General features: G+C 37.5%; 1 protein-coding gene across 1 annotated transcript in view; it reads right to left on the reverse strand.

The window, feature by feature from the left end:
• Nucleotides 1-2,805: 2,805 nt before the first annotated feature.
• The window catches only part of rfx6 (regulatory factor X, 6), a 60,414-nt gene continuing 40,252 nt past the window's right edge, over nucleotides 2,806-22,967 (reverse strand). The window contains exons 14-18 of the mRNA XM_028798912.2: nucleotides 22,346-22,468; nucleotides 20,707-20,913; nucleotides 19,240-19,758; nucleotides 7,689-7,901; nucleotides 2,806-3,562 (exon numbers count right to left, since the gene is read on the reverse strand). Of these exons, the coding sequence (XP_028654745.2) occupies nucleotides 3,381-3,562; nucleotides 7,689-7,901; nucleotides 19,240-19,758; nucleotides 20,707-20,913; nucleotides 22,346-22,468 (1,244 nt within the window). The 3' untranslated portion in view covers nucleotides 2,806-3,380. The remainder of the gene's footprint in view (nucleotides 3,563-7,688; nucleotides 7,902-19,239; nucleotides 19,759-20,706; nucleotides 20,914-22,345; nucleotides 22,469-22,967) is intronic.

Consider the following 22,967-nt stretch of genomic DNA (forward strand, 5'->3'; position numbering starts at 1 on the left):
TCTATGTATACGAGAGCTGGCAACCAATGGATGCTCATCCAGAAGTACAATTCATATAATGCAGTGATTTGGAATAAGGAATGCAGGTGTTTTGGACCAAAAAGACCCCAGCTGCGGACCTCAGAAAAGAAGTGCATTTGTCTTATGTGTCATGGTCTACGTACCAGAACAGAATTAAAAAAAGGGATTGTCGCTGAAATTGCTGCACCAGTTAACCTTTTATACAGCACCAGCTCTTATCAGGTAGCACACTATTGGCTGTCACAAAAAAGGGCAAGCAGAACTGTGTATGAAGGTCGGCACACAGTCGGTAAATGTGACATGTCCAGTGATTTCAGTCATGTAAATTGACATGGTCTGGCGACAAGGTCAGCAGATGTAGTTGGCAAGTGTGACATACCTTATGACTAGGAGTTGCGTAATGTGACATCTGTTTAGGTGTGTCTTATTTTCTTAACCAGGTACAGTGTTCACAGTGTTCATTTCTGAAAATGATCATTTTTCACTTCTTAGTATTACTTCATGTGATGTATCCATAGTTTCACCAATCACTCACCACTTGTTGTTCGTCTCTTACTTGTGCTCAGAGCTCAGTTAAGAATTAGATGGATGGCTGAAAGCCATTCCAAGATGTCTGAAGGTTAACGCAGGCAGTACTATATCACTTTTCGAACAATTTTCAGTCATAGCCTTCCTCCATCCATCCATACATTATCCAAACCACTATATCCTATCTACAGGGACACGGGGGTCTGCTGGAGCCAATCCCACCCAACACAGGGTGCAAGGCAGGAAACAAACCCGGGGCAGGGCGCCAGCCCACCGCAGGGCACACATGCACACCCACACACCAAGCACACACCAGGGACAATTTAGAATCGCCAATCCACCTCACCTGCATGTCTTTGGATTGTGGGAGGAAACTGGAGTACCTGGAGGAAACCCACGCAGACACAGGGAGAACATGCAAACTCCACGCAGTGAACCCAGGTCTCCTAACTGCGAGGCAGCAGAGCTACCACTGCACCACCGTGCCGCTCATAGCCTTCATTTGCATAAATTTAAGAAAATCATAATGAATTGTAGATAGTTGCAGTACACACCCTGTACCTTCAGTTGTGTAGTGTGACAAACCCAGTGCCTTAGTTATGGTGTTGCAAGATTTACTATCAAAAAATTGAACTAGCTTTTGAGTTCTAAAGTCAATATTGTGGAATCCTTCAAATTTTTGGGCACAGCTATCACTAAGTAGGCTTAGCACCAGTTGCACATTTTACATCAACTAAAGAAATTAAACATTTCTCAGCCAATCCTAGTACAATTTTACAAAGCCATAACTGAAAATGTGATCACACTCTCCATTGTGGTCTGGTTTGGTTCCACTCCAAAAATAAATTACAGCATGCTGTGAGGTCTGTTAAGAAAATAATTGCCGGTGCTCAACTAACATTTTGCAGATCTGTATGCATCTAGTGTCACAATCCATGTCAAAAGCATCACCACTGACTTATCTCACCCAAGTCATCACTTGTTCCAAAAATGCCCCTCTGGTCAACACTTTAGGTTCTTTAAAACTAAAACTAAGCCGCTCCAGAGTCATAGCCCTCACAACCAATAATTTAGCCTTCTTCCCTCGCTTACTAATGTGTTCTCTTGCATAGTCTATGAAGATGTATGTACAGCATATGTACTTGTATGTGTGTATATGCAACAGGAAACACTCACACCTTCACTTGTACATCATCTTATTTTACATCTCTTTTATAGCTGCACTATTCTGCATCTGCTTATAAAGTATAACTTTCGTTATTTATGTTATTTGTATGTGCAGATGTTTTATGTTATAAGCAGCTCCAAAGCTTCCATGTTAAATTCCTGTACATTAAGTACTGGTGAATAAAAAGTAATTCTGAGAGTTAACAGCCAATGAGTATTCATCTGCAAGTACAATACATACAATGCCTACAAACTCTAAGAAAACACTGCTGGCTTCACGGAAAGAAAGGAAAGACTGTGCAAAAGGAGAACATTCTCATCAAACTTTACAGCCAGCACAGATGTCTATTCAATGTTTCCTGCTTATTCTGTCATGACAGATTGGAAAAATAAAAAGACAGAACCAGCGTGCTCCATGTTGATTGACTGCAAAAATAAGGTGACATTGCACTACTTTTGTAGCACTGACAGTAGATTTATACCTGTGATGAAAGGCTGTGATGACTTTGCTATTATTCTCTAATTTTCCTTTGCTTACAAAAATGTTTAAAATGCTATCTGGAAATGGTATAAGATAACAAACTGTATTTATTTAAGCTCCATTTATTTATGTATCCACTAATCCAACCAATTTCTGAGCTTGCTTTGTCAGTCACATTGTTACAAGGAGCGTTATTCTATCCTGGCAGCATCAGGCATAGAGCAGGAACAATCACTGGAGAAAGAGCCAGTGCACACAGGGTAACATTTATTGTTGCCAATTAATATCTTGTGGGTACTCAGAAAACACCGCTATGGACACAGAGATAAAACAGCAAACAGGCCTGGAGACAAACTCAGTTCCCTGAAGCTCTGGGGCAAAAGTGTAAAAACACTACAGCACAATGTCACACGTATCTTGAGCTAATTTATAATTTACTGTGTTTTCTTGTGTGGACACAAACTGCTATAGACCTTACCTGAGGCCATGTATAGAAAATAATCCTCATTTACAATAGTGTCAATGCTTTACAAAAAGTTATCAAATTTGGAATACAAATTAGAAAAAAATCCCGAAATGTTTTATAAGAATTAATACAGATAATTTTATATCAGGTTTTAATCTGAAAGTTTTATTAATAAAAACTGCAATATTTTAATTTAAATAATGAGTTATTTATCATTACTCTAAAACTGTACAATTTACAAGAAGAGAGATTCAATATTTAAAGTCCCTGTAAACAGTATTCAAGAGGTAGAAGCACATAAACAGACTAGACATATTACAATAGTAATAAATAAGAAACTGGATTTACCTACCAATTAGACAAAAATACTGAAACTGCTTTAATACAGTAAGAATGGGCAGTGTGATATTCTTTATGTGGTTTTTATATGTTATCACACTTACAAGGAACCACAATGCGTCAAAATACAACAGAGTTGTATAAAGAGGTTGAAATATTCATAGCCTAAAACCGCACTTCTATGCCTTGCACATGTATATAACTGAAAACTTCTAAGATTTACACTGTAAAGAAATATGACATATTTAAAGCACTCTCAAAACACTGGTTGCTATTGAGCTTCTATGATACAAATGACAGAATGCATATGGAATTTAGAGAGTGCGCTGTGATGTGCAGTGACTGGGTGAAGCGAAGGCTCCGTTCATGATTAGGCCCTTAGTTTCCTCCTGCCGCAGCTCCCATGAACACTGTATTAATTGGTGGGAGAGATGACACCAAGTCTCTGACTTCACTCGGCTGCCTCAGCTGCTCCAGTTCTTGGGAATGGTAGTGGTTTGTTGATCCATACATACACTGAGAAGACAGAGGGGGTGATATCACACTTTGGATGGGTTGTGCTAAAATGAGAAACACAAAATATAAAAAATGTTAACATTTTAAATATAATAATTATGGAAATTTTATACTTTCGCCATTTTATATGGTATCTTTAGAAATCAGCAGTACTGCAAGCAAAAAAGTAACAAATAATATAAATGTAAAACAAAAGCTTCCATTCAAATGCTTACATACTAATCAGGTCAAAGTGGGCATAGAAAAATGGCCACATACAGAAAAGTTCCTTTTTCACGTTAAGGAAGTTTGACTCTTGCAGTACTTTACTTTTAGGTTTCTCATATCAATCATATTTTCACCTAACTGTTAATTCACTAAGAAGGTACTGTGGCCCAGTGGGTAGTAAAGTTAATTCACAGTATCTAGCTCCTTTTGTCTCCAGGTAGTCTTCATATTCTCCCGGTATCTACATAGGTTTTCCACCAGGAATTTTCACTTTTCTTTTCCATGCTCAAAGATTTGACAGTTAGATTAACTGTTAATTCCAAATTAACCCTATGGCAGCATGAGTGTGGGAGTGTTTGTGACTGGTCCTGCAATGGCCCAATGCTCTATCCAATGATGTTTCCTATCTTGTGGCCAGTGTTGCTAGGATAGGGCCCAGACCCTTGCAACCTTGAATTGTATTGAGCAGGTTGAGGAAATGAATAGACTTTACATTTTTAAGCTCATAGTATGTTACATATTTACAGATATAATGCAGCACAGTAGGGGCTATGTGGTCAGTTGATCATTCAGACTTTGAATATTCCTAAGCACTATGGGACTCCTGAGGATTATTTGTCCTGTAAACAGGTTTTAAATTCCTCTTCTCTGCTATTAAATGGCCATATCTTCTCAAATGATCTATTCTCTTAATTGACAATTCCTTACTTTCTATCTTTAGGTCCAGTATTGAGACATCTTACTTTCAACGTGTTTGTAGGGTCTGTTGCATTGTGGATGTTCCAGTAGTAAATGACCCATCTCTGCATATATTCAAGGGCTGATATTTCCAATACAAATGAATATTTCAAACTAACTTTTTGAGTGATATAGTCAATGTCTGCAAAGAGGCTGGTGATTCATTGTAAAAGGGCAAGCTGGACCATCTTGCCTTTTGAATCTGAGGAGCCACTGATGTTTACTTGGCTTATTTGGTAGATCAAATCATGCATCTTCCAGATGATATATGAACCAAACAGTGTCTGTGATTTCTTTTATATTTAGTACAGTGGAACCTCGGTTTGCGAGTAACTTGGTTTATGAGTGTTTTGCAAGACGAGCAAAAATTTTAATAAATTTTGACTTGATAAACGAGCAAGGTCTTGCAGTACGAGTAGTATGTATACTCTTTGTCTGCTGAGCGTCATGTGATCACAACTGAGCTGATGGTTCTTCTCTCTCTCGCTGCGGGATTGTGGGCAATCGTCTCCTATTCTCCATCTGAGTCCGCGTGGCTCACTCATAGTAAACATCTGTACGAACGTATACTGTTTACTACAGCATTAGCATTGTGACTGTGTGTGTGCGCGCACGCTTGTGTGTGTGCTCGCGTGTGTGAATGTGTGCTTGCTTGCGCGTGTGTGCTGTGACGTGCGAGTCCCCGTCTTGCACACTAAAACACAAAGCTGAGTCTCAGTACTTTAGCAACACCAGCTTTATTCAGCTTGAAACAGACACAGCAGTCAAGCAGGGCCCTGCGCATTTATAATGTTCCTTGTATCACCCATCGACAGCAGGAGCTTATAGCATGTCCGTGATCTTTTCGGATTCGCTTTTACGGCGAACTGCTACAGCGCTGGGAGACTGCGATTGCTTTGGGACACTATTCCGCGTGTCGTCCCGTTGGGTGGAATCCCACAAGAGTTTAGAAACTCACTCAGACCAGCCATGATTCTTTTCAAAGGTAAAGTGCAGGTTAATTTGTTTTATGTATTTTTACTTTATATTTTGTATTAATCATTTTTAAATGAATAGTTTTGGGTTGTGGAACAAATCATCTGAGTTTCCATTATTTCTTATGGGGAAATTCACTTTGATATATGAGTGCTTTGGACTATGAGCACATTTCCGGAACGAATTATGCTCGCAAACTGAGGTTCCACTGTATTAGACAAATTGAGATAAAGTTATTTGGTTATAATATTGCCACTAGCTTTCCTGGTTTCTAAAGTGAGACACAGTAACTGGACACTATTCCTTTAATTAATTATTTTTTGCCAAGTGTCAAGTGGGCTATGCTGTATTTCTAGTAGCTATCCTATCACTTTATGAAGATCTGTACATTAATTTTAATTTTGTGTTTATTACGAATTGGGTTAAGAGGTTGATTAACAGACATGAATACTTTGTGGTAGCTTATTGCTGGTGTCTGCCTCCATTTGTAATGTGAAGGAACAGACAAGAAGTTTGTAAAGATACTGAAAATCAAACCCAAACCTGCTTGTAACCTCTGCAGTTAGCATCCAAACCCAGCAATGACTACTGCTGTTAGTCCCTAAACCTACCCTTACAGCAGCAATTTGCACGCCAATGCACAACAGTACCTGCTGAAGTTTAAAGTTGTACATTAAGAACAAATTGAATTGATTGGACATAATTTAAAGGGCAAACATCTGTTTATATAAGGTCCCCCAATTTACATAGCACATCAGGAGAAAAACCAAGCCATGAAGTCCAAGACACTGTCAGTAGGCCTCCGTGAAAAAAACTGGGGTGAGGCATAGATCAGGTCAAGAGTTTAAAACCATGTGTTCCTAGGAGCACATTGGCCTTGATAATAGTTTAATGGAAGTAGTTTGGGACCACCAGAACTCATCCTAGAGTTTGCTGTGAGGCCCCACTGAGTAACTGGGCAAGAAAAGCTTTGGTCTGAGATATGACAAAGAACCCAATGGTCACTTTAGCAAGGCTTCAGAAATTGCCTGCTAAGAAGGGAGTACCTGTCAGAAGGATGACCATCTCAACAGCACTCCATCAATCAAGCGTTTATGGTAAACTGGCTAGAAGGAAGCTGCTCTTGAGTAAAGGGCATATGACAGCATTAAAGGATTCTGAGAGGATGAAGATAAAGATTCTCTAATCTCATCAGACAGAAATTGCACTCTTGGGGGAGAACCCTAAGCACTATGTCTGCCGAAGACCAGGAACTGCTCATATCCTGCCTAATACCATCTCTATAATGAAGCATAGTGCTGGCAGCATCATGTCATGGAGCACTTCTCAGGAGCAGGAACAAAGAGGCTGGTCAGAATTGAGGGAAGGATGAATGCAGCCAAATACGGAGAGGTCCTTGAAGAAAACCTGCTCCAGAGTGCAAGCAACCTCAGACTGGGGTGATGCATCATCTTTCAGCATGACAATGACCTGAAGCCAGGGCCAGCACCGCCATTAAAGTAAATTAGGCATTCTCCTAGTTCGCAGATCATAAGTGGGGGAAAATCCATCTGCACAAGTTAGCTACCAAACAGTCAGTTGGCGCACTAATGAGCTTAGCCTAGGGTGCAAAATAACCTTGCACCGGTACTGCCTGAGACATATAACCAAGACAATGCTGGAGCATCTCTGAGACAAGTCTCTGACTGTCCTTGAGTGGCCTGGCCAAAGCTAGACTTAATCCACAAAAATCTGTGGAGAAATCTGTAGATGGCAGTTTACGGAGTCTTCCCATCCAGGATCTGCCAGGAGGAACTGGATAAACTGTCTAAATCCAGGAGTGCAAAGCTTGTGGCGACCTACCAGGAAAACTCAAAGCTATAATTGCCACCAAAGGGAAATTAAGCGTCTGAATACTGATATGAATGACAGATTTAAGATTTTGATTTTTAATAATTTTGCAAATACTTCTGAAAACATAAACAGAAGACTCATGAGCAATCTATAATCTTGCCTAGAACATCATATTGTTTCACTTTCATTTCCCACTTGCACTTTGTTACTTAATGATATTCGAGCTTATTGGTGTTTTATGTTTTCTGCCTGCAAGGGCATATGAAAATAAATATTTAATTGTGCATAGTACTTGTACATTTGACAATAAATTACTGAATCCTTGAAGAGAATGTGAAATTCCCGTTATGCACTAAATGCCAGCTAAGGCACTGAGTCTGTTCATTATTAAAATTTTTAACACACTGAAATACTTACCTACAGGTGCTCGACATACAAGAGATGAACTGTCTGTATAAAAGGGTCCAGATGTTTTCCTTCCAGTGTCATCCAAAATGTGAAGAGGGTCATGAATGTCACTATATGTAGATCCTGAACGTATTGTGCTAACACTACTAATAACAGAAACATGCTGATCAATCAAAGGGCCAAGTCTCTGAGATTCAGAGTAGCTGGTGTTTCCATAATACCCTGTCAAAAGATTAAAAAAAATATTACACTTACATAGAGCACATTTCAGATATTTTATATCTCATGTACATTTTTCTTTAATCAATCCACTGGGGTAATTTAAATTCCTAATATCATATTCTTTGAGCGTTCAATATCTTATGAACTAAACATAATAAGTAGTAGTAGCAGTAGTATTGTCAGACTACCATGCACCACTTTCATAAAAAGGAATTATACAATGGTATGTGAAACTTTCAGAAATTGTATTTCTACTAGTTACAAAATTAATTATAAATAACATTCTAGACACCCTAATTAACATTTTAAGTTATTAAAATGGCAGTGGAGAGTGGCAGTGTTTTGCATGTTGGTTGGCTATCCAAGTGAGAATTTCACTGTACTCTATACATGAAACATACTATTGTATCATCCCTCTTTATGAAATTGATGACTTTGTCCCTGCTAAATTATTCTTATTTATATAATACATAAGTTACTGGCGGGCGGCACGGTGGCGCAGTGGGTAGCGCTGCTGCCTCGCAGTTGGGAGACCTGGGGACCCGGGTTCGCTTCCCGGGCCCACCCTGCGTGGAGTTTGCATGTTCTCCCCATGTCTGCGTGGGTTTCCTCTGGGCACTCCGGTTTCCTCCCACAGTCCAAAGACATGCTGGTTAGGTGGATTGGCGATTCTAAATTGGCCCTAGTGTGTGTGTGGGTGTGTTTGTGTGTGTCCTGCGGTCGGTTGGCACCCTGCCCAGGATTAGTTCCTGCCTTGTGCCCTGTGTTGGCTGGGATTGGCTCCAGCAGAGCCCTGTGTTCGGATTCAGCGGGTTGGAAAATGGATGGATGGATAAGTTACTGGCAGCAGCACCCAGTGCTGCCTGGGTAAGTTTTTTTAAGGCAGGACTGTCTAAGTTCTATAAATGGTGTTTCTTAAGGTGTACCCTCCCAGAACCAAATAGCAATTAGTCACTTTTCAAAATAAAAAGTTCATTGCACAAAATAGTCATGTATCACAAACGTTTTAAAATATTTTTTTCTTCTCACAGAACATATTGAATTAATTGGACATACTGTAGTTTAAAGGGCAAACACCTGTTTATATTAGGTCTCCCAATTTACATTGCACATCAGAAGAAAAACCAAGTCCAAGAAATTGTCTGTAGGCCTTGTTGACAAAACTGGGGTGAGGCATAGATCAGGTCAAGGGTATAAAACCATGTGTTCCTAGGAGCACATTAGCTTTGATAATTGTGAAATGGAAGACGTTAGCGGCCACCAGAACTCATCCTGGAGTTAGCTGTGTGGGTACACTGAGTAACTGGGCAAGAAGAGCCTTGGTCTGAGATGTGACAAAGAAACGCAGTGGTCACTCTAACAAAGCTTCAGAAGTCGTCTGCTAAGAAGGGAGTACCTGTCAGAAGGATGACCATCTCAACAGCACTCCATCAATCAGGCGTTTATGGTAAAGTGGCTAGGTGGAAGCTACTCTTGAGTAAAGGGCATATGACCAGCATTTAGTGCCACCTGGGTAAGTAATTTTAAGACAGGACTGTCTAAGTTCTATAAATGGTGTTTCTTAAGGTGTACCACAACCAAATAGCAATTAGTCACTTTTCAAAATCAAAAGTTGATTGCACAAAATAGTCATATATCACAGAAGTTTTTAATATTTTTGCTTCTCACAGAAAAAAAGACCATATTGCATTGATTGAACATAGTTTAAAGGGCAAAAGCTTTGTTAAAGAGCCTTAAGGTAAGCAAAGTTCTCTGTTCTTCCCCCTAGTAAGTAAATGAATGGGTTTTTTGGATTTGCTACTCTGGAACATGCAACATAAAGTTGTCCATGTGAAAAACATTGATTTCAGCATCTTTCAGGGATTTAGATTTTATTTGTCACATATACCCACATAGAGGAATATACAGTACAGTAATCCCTCGCTATATCGCGCTTTGCCTTTCGCGGCTTCACTCTATCGCGGATTTTATATGTAAGCATATTTAAATATATATCGCGGATTTTTTGCTGGTTCGCGGATTTCTGCAGACAATGGGTCTTTTAATTTCTGGTACATGCTTCCTCAATTGGTTTGCCCAGTTGATTTCATACAAGGGACGCTATTGGCAGATGGCTGAGAAGCTACCCAACTTACTTTTCTCTCTTTCTTGTGCTGACTTTCTCTGATCCTGACGTTGGGGGATTGAGCAGGGGGGCTGTTCGCACACCTAGACTATACGGACGCTCGTCTAAAAATGCGAAAGATTATCTTCACGTTGCTACCTTTTGTGCAGCTGCTTCGTGAAGCAACATGCTGCATGGTGCTTCGCATACTTAAAAGCTCGAAGGGCACGTATTGATTTTTGTTTGTCTCTCTCTCTCTCTCTCTTCCTGCTCCTGACGGAGGGGGTGTGAGTTGCCGCCTTCAACTGCTTTGTGCCGCGGTGCTTCGCATACTTAAAAGCCAAACAGCCCTATTGATTTGTTTGCTTGTTTGCTTTCCTCTATCTCTCTGACAGACTCTGCACTCCTTTGAAGAGGAAGATATGTTTGCATTCTTTTAATTGTGAGACGGAACTGTCATCTCTGTCTTGTCATGGAGCAGAGTTTAAACTTTTGAAAAAGAGACAAATGTTTGTTTACAGTGTTTGAATAAAGCTCCTGTCTCTCTACAACCTCCTGTGTTTCTGTGCAAATCTGTGACCCAAGCATGACAATATAAAAATAACCATATAAACATATGGTTTCTACTTCGCGGATTTTCTTATTTCGCGGGTGGCTCTGGAACGCAACCCCCGCGATGGAGGAGGGATTACTGTATATTGAAATGCAGGATTGAATTTGGGCCTTGTTCATTGATATTGCAAATGCCAAACGAATAGGTAATTGGAGCTGTTTGAAATGAAGGTAAGACTGTTGGAATGTGGGGAATTCTTGGAATAAAGATATCTTCACCTTTGATAAATCACTTTGCTCAAAACCAGGACAGCACATTTTCCTTTATTTTGATGAGTTCTGAAATAAATTAAAATTAATTTCAGGGGTCAAAATCCATGAAAAGGCACTGTTTTTAAAACACCTGAAGGTAGCTCCAGGGTCAACATTTTAGGTTGCAAAGCAGTATGTTTTCTCTTTCTGACAAAGTGGGATATGTGTAGAAAATTTTGCTGAGACTGGACTAAGAGTGTGAAATTGTATAAAGAACAAACACATTGAGTTTTATGTATTAGATTAGAAAATAATTTCTGGGGGAGAAGAGAAAGAGAGCAGGCTATATCTAATCTATCCTGTTAATCCTTATAATTATAACTACCAACATAACAATAGGCTGCATGGCAATAACTCATGGGGAAATAGGAAATTAAGGTCAAAGCTGTCTTACTTCCAGTAAAGACTATAAAATTACATCCAAAACTCAGAATCAATATCTCCATGATAGGACAGTTAACTTTGTGAGCTGGAATGTTAAAGGCCTGAATCACGAATTAAAGAGAAAGAAAGTACTCTCTCACCTAACAGGTTTAAACGCTAAAATAGTATTTTTACAGGAGACCCACTTACTAAGCAAGGATCATTTCCATCTGCAAAAGGACTGGGCTGGCCAAATGTTCCATTCTAGCTATACAAAGAAAACTAGAGGTGTGGGAATTCTCATACATAGAACAGTCTCATTTGTAGCATCAGATGTAGTATCTGATCCGGAAGGGAGATATGTGATGGTCATGGGCAACTTATTTAACTCTAAAATGATTTTGATAAATATTTATGCACCGAATGTCGATGATAAGGAATTCATTCAAAACGTATTTGCATCCATTCCCAATGTGAACACTCATAAAATTATAATGGCCGGGGACTTTAATTGTGTTTTAAATCCACTCTTAGATAGGACTTATGTCACGGGGGGATGACATCTAACACTGCAAAGATAATTACACAGTTTGTAACTGACCACAACTTATCAGACCCCTGGAGGTTTCTAAACTAAAACTCAAGAACATATTCTTTCTACTCACCAGTACATCATTGCTACTCAAGAATAGATTATTTCTTTATAGATAATAATTTCTTGCCTACGATTAAATCTTGCAAGTACGATGCTATTGTTATTTCTGACCATGCACCTCTGATCGTGGAGCTAAAGTCACTATGCCCCACACAATCACCTCGTAGATGGCGTCTTAACCCGCTTCTATTAGCAGACGAGAACTGTACAGAATTTATATCCAAACAAATCAGTTTCTTCCTAGAGACAAATACATCCTCAGAGGTCTCTGCAGGAATACTCTGGGAAACTCTAAAGGCCTTCTTAAGAGGACAGATTATTTCATATCTTTCCCACAGGAATAAATCAGAAACTAAGAAAGTATCAGAACTAAAAAAGCAAAATTACTAGAATAGATGAAGAATATGCCAGGCTTCCAAGCGAGGCTCTACATAGGAAAAGGCAGGCTCTGAATTCAGAACTCAACTTCTTGACAACTAAAGAAACCGAACAACTAATTTATAAATCCAGACATCATTACTATGAACACGGAGAGAAAGCTAATAAGCTTTTAGCTCAACAAATTCATAAACAAGAAGTTTGCGATGCAATCCCAGTAATCACCAACACTAATGGAGACGAAATCATCGACCATAAAAATATAATGCACACATTTAGAGACTACTATAAATCCTTATATTCTACTGAGTTTAAAGAAGACAACACACAATCTAAAGCATTTCTGGATACATTACAGTTACCACAAATAGATACTTTTAGTGCGGAGGAACTGGATAAATCTCTGGCGTTATCAGAATTACTAGATGCTATAAAGTCACTTCAAGGCGGGAAAGCAGCAGGCCCTGATGGCTGCCCTGCAGAATTTTATAAGAAATTCTCCGCTCAACTAGCTCCCCTTCTATTAGCAACATTTACAGAAGCTAGAGACAATCAAATTCTACCTCAAACTTTTCGCCAAGCATTAATCACCGTCTTTCCTAAACAAAACAAGGACTTATTACAATGTGCATCATACAGACCAATTTCACTTCTGAATAATGATGTTAAGATACTCTCAAAAATCATAGCTAGAAGGATGGAGAAAATGCTGCCTTCGGTAATATCACAAGATCAAACTGGATTTATCAAGGGTCGACACTTATCCTCCAATCTTTGTCGCCTGTTTAATGTAATATACTCACCAACAAAGTCAAACACCCCAGACATATTATTATCATTGGATGCAGAAAAAGCATTTGACATGATTGAATGGAAATACCTTTTCACTACATTAGAGAAATTTAGGTTTGGCCTGAACATTTGTGCATGGATCAAACTACTGTATACCAATCCAGAAGCTTCAGTTTGTATTAACAACATTGTTCAGACTACTTTAAACTAGAACATGGCACCAGACAAGGATGCCCCTTGTCACCACTGCTATTTGCAATTGCCATTGAACCACTGGTGGTTCACTGTCAAAATGCTGATCAAATAAATGGGATTATCAGAGAAGGACTAGAACAGAAACTTTCTCTATATGCAGATGATATGGTACTGTATATATCAGACCTACAAAATTCTGTGCCTGCAGTATTAACAGCACTTACAGAATTTCAAAAGATCTCTGGTCTCAGAATTAATCTGAGTAAAAGTATACTCTTTCCAGTGAATTCTGAAGCATACAATATCATATTGGACACCTTTTCTTTTATTATTGCAGATCAGTTTAAATACCTAGGGGTAAACATCACAAGTAAACACAAAGCTCTTTATCAACAAAATTTCGCCGTCCGTATGGAAAAAATTAAGCAAGACTTGCATAGATGGTCAACCCTTCATCTCACTCTAGCTGGAAGAATTAACGTTGTTAAGATGAATATTCTTCCTAAGCTTCTTTTTTTACTTCAAAACATTCCAATATACATCAATAAATCATTTTTAAGCAATTAGATTCAACAATAATCTCATTTATTTGGAACACAAAACATCCACGTATCCAAAGAGCGACCTTATAAAGACCTAAGGCAGAAGGTGGCATGGCTCTACCTAACTTTCAGTTTTATTACTGGGCAGCAAACATACAAGCTATAAAAACCTGGACACAAATAGATGAACATACACAGGCCTGGTCCGCAATAGAAGTAAAATCCTTCAGTACTTCTTTATATTCCCTGCTTTGTGCCCCAATAAATGCACGGTGTCGGCAATATACTAGTAACCCAATTGTGCTTCACTCACTCAGAATATGGAACCAATGTAGAAAGCATTTTAAGATGGAGAAGCTTTTATCTGTGGCACCTCTGCAAAAGAACCACCTCTTTTAACCCTTGCAAACATATGCAGTTTTTATATCTGGAAAAAATTTGGGATTAAATTGCTCAGAGATCTTTATATAGACAACATCTTTGCATCCTACGGACAATTACATTCCAAATGTAACTTTCCAGCTACACATTTCTTTCACTATCTTCAAATTAGGAACTTTGTTAAACAGAACCTGCCCAATTTTTCTCATCTTGTACCCTCGTCCATGCTGGAAAAAATATTGCTCAATTTCAAGGACTTAGACACCATCTATGCAATATATAAAATTATTTTACAGTCCCTGCCTTTCAAAGATCCAAGAGGACAATGGGAAAAAGATCTCTTAATCAATATATCAGAAAGGGAGTGGAAAGTAGCAACACAGAGAATTCACTCGCGCTCCATGTGCGCAAAGCATGCAATTATTCAACTCAAAATTATATATCGAGCACATCTGTCTCACCTAAAACTGTCCAAAATGATTCCAGGGCAAGATCCAACCTGCCAAAACGCTGAAATCAAGTCCCAGCCTCACTGGGTCACATGTTTTGGGCCTGCGCCAAATTAACATCATTTTGGACCAAAATTTTTAAGTGCATTTCAGACAGCCTTGGTGTCACAATCCCTCCTAACCCATTAACAGCTGTATTTGGTGTTCTTCCAGACGGGTTTGAATTGGAGAAGGACAAACAAACTGTGATTGCATTCACTACACTTTTGGCACGCAGACTTATTTTGCTAAACTGGAAGAATCCTAACTCTCCTCTTTTAAGTCATTGGGTAACCGATGTTTTATACTACAGTGATACCTTGACTTACGAGTGTCCCAACTAACGAGTGTTTTGAGATACGAGAAGTCTCTTGGCTGATTTTTTACTTTGAGTTGAGAGCTAAAATTTGGGTTACGAGCCAGCTTCAGATACCCCAGCCCACCGCTAGCACGTGCAGCTCGCCACAGTGAACGCCCCAACATCCCATGACTCACTAGTTCACTTTAAGCAGTTAGCTCACAGTGGAAACTTCAGTGTTGTGCTCGCAGTTATTTTGGAAAGCTTTGTTTTTCCAACTATGGGTCCAAAGAAAGTGAGTGCGAAGGACAGTGCAGAGAAGAAGAAGCAGATGATGTCCATTGAAATAAACAAAGAAATTATTGAAAAACATGAGCAAGGTGTGCGTGTAGTCGATTTGGAGAAGCAGTACGAGCGTAGCACTTCTACAATCTGCACCATACTGAAGCAGAAGGACTTGATAAAGGCTATAACACCAGCCAAGGGCGTTAAAATCATTTCTAAGCAGCGGACATCTATCCATGAAAATATGGAGAAGCTGCTGATTGTGTGGTTGACGGAGAAGCAGCTCGCAGGAGATACCGTGACGGAGGCTATAATCTGCGAGAAGGCACGAGCGATTTACACTGATTTGCAGCAGCAGACCCCAGGCACTTCAACAGACGAGGCATCGGGTGAGCTGTTTAAAGCCAGTCAGGGCTGGTTCGAGAATTTTAAAAAGAGGACCGGCATTCACTCCGTTGTCAGGCATGGTGAGGCAGCGAGCGCGGATATAAAGGCAGCTGAGGATTACCTCAAAACTTTTGCAGGAGTTATAGCGGCAGAAGGATACATCCCCCAGCAAGTCTTCAATTGTGATGAGACAGGACTCTTCTGGAAGAAGATGCCAAGGAGGACTTATATAACAGCAGAGGAGAAGAGGATGCCTGGCCACAAACCCATGAAGGACAGGCTAACCCTCGCACTGTTGCGCCAATGTGAGCGGCGACTGCAAGATTAAGCCACTGTTCGTTTAGCATTCAGAAAACCCCAGAGTCTTTAAGTCACAAAAGATTATGAAAGAAAGACTGCAGGTTGTGTGGAGGGCAAACCCTCATCAATGAGCTCATCGAGGAGCACTCTGAAGAACTGACAACGGAGGAGCTAAAGGAGCTACAGACGCAGCAGCACACGGAGGTTTTGCAAGAAATAAGTGATGCAGAGGAAGTTATCTCTACAAGTGAGATAAAGGAAATGTTGGGAATGTGGGAGAAACTTTCAGACTTTATTCAAAAGAAACACCCAGAAAAAGTTTCAACTGGGCGCGTAACTGTGCTATTTAATGACACTTGCATGACTCATTTTAGAAACATTCTGAAAGGGAGGATGAAACAGACCTCATTGGACAAGTATTTTTCGAAAACCCCTGCAGATGAAAGTGAGGAAGGTGCGGCGAAAAGGGCAAAAATCAGTGAATAACATTCAGTTCAGCCTTTCTCCACCACCTCCGTCAGCATTTTCAACTCGTCTGATCTCCAAGGTAAATGCTGTACATTATACATTGTACATTGTACTGTATTGTACTTAATAAAACCAGTTTATTGCAGTACATTCTATTGTATTGTGTTTTTATACAATATTCGTTATTTATAAGTATATTTTTCTTATTTATAAACATGTAACAAAAAAATTGTAGTGTTTTTTGGGGGTCTGGAACGGATTAATGACATTTCAATTCATTCAATGGGGAAAATTGTTTATAGATAAGTATTTTGACTTACAAGCTCGGTCACGGAACGAATTAAACTCATATCTCAAGGTATCACTGTATTTGAAATTGAAAAAAATCAAATATTCAGTTAGAGGATCTGTACAGAATTTTTTTAAAACCTGACAGGATATAATCAATAAAATTTTAGAATAAGCTCTTAAAGCACCGAGGAAGTAAATATCTCTGTATTTTTTTTCCTCTCCATTCATCTCTACAGGCCTATTAAACTCGTCAATTTAGGTATGTTTACAAGCCTTAAGTTTTACCCTGTTGGCCATGCTCTCTCTCAGGGGTGGGGGTCGGCTTGTTTTTCAATCCCATTTTTTGTAAAAATGGATCGATTTGTATGAATGATTATAATAAAATTAATAAAATTTAAAAAAAAAAAAATTCTGGGCAACTGAAATATATTTACCAACAACCAGAATACACATGTCTCTCATTCCCTATTGTATAAAACCTTCTTAAAACATCTATCCCTCATGCTTACGGTTTCCTTTTCTAATTTTTCTTATGGTAATCTTCTCACTATCGACATATTGATACTCAAATTTCTTTCAGTTTTAAAAATGGCCATTCATCAGAGATCTCACAGATACAACTTTGAGAAATTACATACTGGATGGAGCACAATATTTACACTTAAACAAAAACAAAACAGAACTCATTCTAATTGGTTAAACTCAGTTTTTGAAAAAGAACTTTTCTTGCACTATGTAATGATACTAACATATCTTTCTTCTGTGAGGAATCTTGGTATTATTTTTATATTCCTTCCTTTTTTATTCAACTCACATGTATTACATATTCCATGATTGTCATTATACTTTTCTAATACTGAGAAACATGTCCATGCTTTTATCACATCTCAGATTTACGACTTTAAATCTCTTCTAGTGGGTTTCACCTTCTCTTTGTTTGCTGCAATTCAGGTTCAAAGCAAACAGAACATAATGTTTGCTCTGATCAGTCTTAATGTGCCCCTTGTGTCTTGTAGGACTGAATACAAAATCTTGTTGCTAGCTTATAAAGTTTTAAACAGTCTTGCACCATATGACATTGACCGTCTACATCACTACACTGTAGTTCACCTACTCCCTTCCATTAATGCTGGCAATCATGATTTGCCCTAAACCAACTTGTGTTCTTTGGGTGGCAAAGACTTTTGCACTATTGCACTCAGACTTTGGAATAATACTCCCTAAAATAATTAGATCTATTGCCTCAACTCATGTTTTGAATATACAGCAATGTACAGGAAAGCATTTAACTTATATTGACATTCTTAACCTTGACTTCTCTCACTTTACCCTTCCATCTGGGTCCTATGATGGAACTCTTTATCACAAACTGTGTTGTTTGTCAGCTCTCTTTTAGCACTATGTATTTTATTTCTGTTTATTGATTTCCTGTGCTTACCGAAACTTCTGAATTTCATTTACTTATTCTTTATATAGAGTTTAATATTTCAATTCTAGTTTCTATTCAATGTTACACTTTTAGCCTTTTATGCTTCTATTTCTTTTACGTCCCTTTAAATATTTTTAGGAACCTTGAGCACATGCAAGGTGCTATGTAAATAATAGTTAATTGATATTTTGGTGAAAATTCTGATGGAAACAGAATGCTTGTAGATACTGGTCTCACACGTAAGTGTTAAAAGTAAATTCATTATAGCAAATAAGGATAAAATGACAACTCATTTATCAGTTTGCTGGTGTTTGTTACAATGACAAGCAACTATTTTCTTTTTAAAATAGCACACCATTATTTAAACATTTGAAAATTTAATTTTCCTGTCCTCCCCACTGATCTGACTTTATCATCACACTCAAATTTACAGACTTAAAAAACGATTCTATATAAAATGACTCAACTTTTTATATATCTTTTTTATGTAAGGGCGTATTGATTTATTTTTTCTTATGGCATTTATTCAATCATATTCTTACCTGTTTCTAATTTTTTTGGTAGTTTTTCTACATCCTGTGTATGAAAATGTGCTCTTGAAATCAATGTTGTTACTACCACTACTACTACTACTACTACAACTACTATTACTACTACTGATAGTTACCTAAAAGATGGTTCTATATTAAAAGGCACTACAAAAAATAAACTTTGTTCTAAATATACAGTAGTAAAAACAACAGTAATTCTGGGAAACAATTGAATTGTATAATGATATAAACGGTTGCAAAATGTGATCTTCTTAGCTGGTAAAAGCATATGCTAAACAGACAAAAATAAAGGAGAGAGTGAGCTAAACTAAAATGACATCCCAATATACAATAGTGTGAGAAAGCTGCATTGTCTTGTGCTCCTCACATGCCACAAGAATTGTCTTCTTTATTACATACAGACTATTATTTATTTGTCCTTAGGTCACAGAAATATAAATATTAAGGACATTTTCCTTCCTAATACTGTATTATCACAATGTCAGATGCCAACATCATTTCATTATACTGACATACACTTAATGGCAGCTTTACATTTTATTACTGTGAATTTCTTAACAAACTTACCATTTGATGCAGAAGCTGAGTAGGATGCTCCTTGACAGCTTCCACCTAAAGGGCTTCCAATAAAACTGAAGTTGCTTGAGTTAACAACCTGCATATTGTGAGTGTCAGTTGTGCTGTCAGGAGGTGAGCTGAAGCTAGTCACAGTTTTGGAGTTGTAAGGTGACACAGCACAGCTACTACTGAAGTAGTCTTTTGACAGCTGCTGATCACTGAAGGAGGAAAACCGACTGGTTTCTGCTCGGTGTTGATAAATCAAAGAAGGTTGTTGTGTCTGGGCCCTGAACACGGCCTGGTAGCTTGGGTTGCTGGGGTAATAACTCTGGTTGGACTGGGATAAATTCTGAAACAGTGAGGGGTCTGAGTAAGAGGCACAGCTGGCATGCTCTGGGACTGCTGGGCATCCACTTTGGGATCTCATGACCATTGGCCCCTGGTTGATAACACTTCCTCTGTTGATAACGGCTGGTGAAATGGGTGGTGTCATTAATGAAGCATTGTTGTGAGAAAGTTCCACTTGACCTATAATAGCAGAAATATTTAATGAGGTGACAACATCTCTAAATTGCAATATATTGCTTCTGCTCATCCAGGTCATATTAACACTTATCACTCAAAGTTAAAACAATTTTATCAGTTACATCAAACTCTCTCTGCTTACTGTACTGAACAAATTGTAAAACAATTTATGCTTTTGTGCTTCTGAAATATACCATGTACTGAGTTTATCAAAGTTTTCAGAGGCATTGTGTTTAATTCTGACACTGTGTTTAATGCATTTCCCTTTGGAAACAAAAATTAGCATACTGTACTGCAATGCACAATGCTCATAAAAATTAGGCCTTTCAAAATTAATTTAATACATTGGTGCTACAGCTACAAAGGCGTTTTCATGTGTTACTACTTTTGTAATTTCTGTTCACATTAAATTAGGTACAATTAGAATTTTTAAAAATAGTGGGATTCTGCTTTTGGTTATTTATAATCATGATGAGTCTCTTCAACTTCTGCTAAAGCATTAACAGAACCATATGGTAGTAAGGGTTACATTTCTTTTCTAAGTTAAATGTTCTAATTCATGATTAAAAGTTCCCTTTTCAAGCTATAATAACTGCAGGTTCCAACATAACTGGTTATTTAATTGGTTACAAATTTCTTGTTTTAGTAGTTTGCCAACTACAATTTGTATAATAACAAAGGAATGGAATAGGGTCACTGGTTGTGTTCATTTAGACTTACAGGTATATATATTTTTTTGTCTTGTACATTTGGAGAAACTGCTTTAATTTAAAACTATCCAAACATTTCATACTAATTACAAAATATATTATTGATATATAAAATTATCATATTAGGTACAACGAAATATTTACAAATCTCAAACTTACCAGAAGACCATCATGAATTAAACAACCTTGTTATTATAACCCACATTGAATATTATTAATTTTGATTTCTGAGAAACTGTACCTGTTACAGACATGTTGTCAGCATCCTCAACTGGGAACACTGTAATATTTGTGGCCATTCTGTGTTGATTGGTGGTTAAACTGATGTAAGTGTGTTCTGGCAAGGCTTCATTTTTAACTGATGAATCTGTTGAAAGCAAACTGTGCTTATTCCGATTGGCAAGAAAGCAAGAACTTGGGGATGCAGTGAAGGCTGCTTTACTGGCATCTAGAAAACAAACACCACCAAAAAAAATTGAAGTGACATCATTGTACTTATTTTTACTTTTTTATTATTATTGCAAATCCATCCATGCATATTTTTTCAGAATCCATCTGATCTTTTACAGTATTGCAGGACATTTTAACAAATAAACAAATGAATAAATTATAATTTTATTTGGAGCCAAACTGAGCATGCACACATGCCAAGATTCTTTAGAGGACTAACAAGATTACAATATACAATTTGACAGTTGACCATCACATTATTAGCAAAAGAATACAGATAGCTGCTGGGAATGCACCATTGATACACAACACCAAAATAATCTTCAAAGTATACTTGATAGAATGTACATAACAAGTGTAAAAATCTCATTTCTGGATAAACACCACAATAACCTAGTATTTTTGTAAACACCATTCCATTACCAAAATAGTCACTGAAAAAATTCTCCAAATGTCAAGGCATAATACTGGATACAACATTGGCCTTAAAATCTCAATATATGCCACTAATTTAGTGTTCACTAATTCATTTCTAAACAAAGACTACCAGCACGACGTCTCTCCGAATTCTATGCTTGATTGTGACCAAAATATCTCATAATGCATCTTAGTTATCTTCACATTGATGTAAGTTTAAGATATCTAAAGTACATGTTTACATACGATGTATCAAATTAAATTTCTGATATCCCAAAATGGTTTTCTGTTTCATGGTATCTTAAAATGTATTGCCAGGACATTTGAAATACATTTTGAGATATCTTTGAAAAGGCTGTAAGTTGTTAGATATCGTTTTGAGATATCTAAAATACATTTAAAGATATCTCAAAATAGCTTCCTGTTCATTTTGAAATATCTGAAATGCATTTCAAGATATTTCATATTGACTTTCTTCTTATTTTAAGATATATCAATTTTTTGTGATATCTTAAAATTAACAAGGGGTTCCATTAAAAAACATGGAATTTTACTGGAAATTATGTGACTGATGAAGTAAAATGATGACTAAAGTGACATACATCATTCGATCACTCATTGATAACATGTATGCATGATAACCTGGTTGTGCACATTTTATCACGTCCTATTATAACCAATATACTGTAAACAAAGTAGAAAAAAAAAAGTTAAACTATTTAAATAAACTTTAACAGTGTATTTTTCACTTAAAATAAATTTAAGCTATAAACTGTTTTATTATCCAAATCAAATGAATCTGCTGTAAAATCATCTAAACTAATAATTACAGAGGAAAACATTTTGCAAAGTTTTGTGAAATGAGTTGCAATTGAAAGACGACTTATGTTGTGATGAATGTGGGAGAATGAAACCAAGACTAACTGTTTTAGAGCAGCAAATGTCCAAGGCAGCTGCAAGTCAAAAATTGATACAATATACCTGAGTAGAAATCAAGGTCAACATGGTGTTACCTGTATTTTTCATATATTTGTCCAATAAATTTTGAAGCTCCTGCTCTTTGTCATTATTGAACTGAGTTTCTATAGCCAGCAGAATATATTCATCCAGCAGCATTCGGATCAGGTGAAATGATCCTATTTAAGGCAGACAGATAAAACAAGAGTTATCTCTATGACCATCTTTTGCACTTTGCCAACAGAGGACCAAACAAATAAATCAATGTCAGACTCAAAAAGTATTGGTCTTTTCCCCCTTCAAACAATTTAACACAAGTTAACCACAATTTACTTTTTTATCTTTTAACTTGTTTGACCTTTTCCCTTTTCCAACTCTTTGTCCAACCTTCATCAAAGGACTGCTCTTGCCAATGTCTGAGACAGCTCTCACTAAAAAGAGTACACATTATGGAGTGATAAGGCTTAGCCATCTTCAAACTCATTTTTGTTTTATTACACTACAATTCTTTGTTGTAAACAAACTGCAGTTGGGTTCATTTTATGAAGAACTCTTTAGAACATTAAGTCCCATATATCGTTAATCTGTTTGTGGACTGAATAGATTAGAGATCCAACCCAGAAAATGATAAAATAAATGAGTTGTATGCAACTTAAAATATATATTTTGTCTATAAAA

This window comes from Erpetoichthys calabaricus, chromosome 3 (assembly GCF_900747795.2).
Source record: "Erpetoichthys calabaricus chromosome 3, fErpCal1.3, whole genome shotgun sequence".
Classification (NCBI taxonomy): Eukaryota; Metazoa; Chordata; class Cladistia; order Polypteriformes; family Polypteridae; genus Erpetoichthys; species Erpetoichthys calabaricus.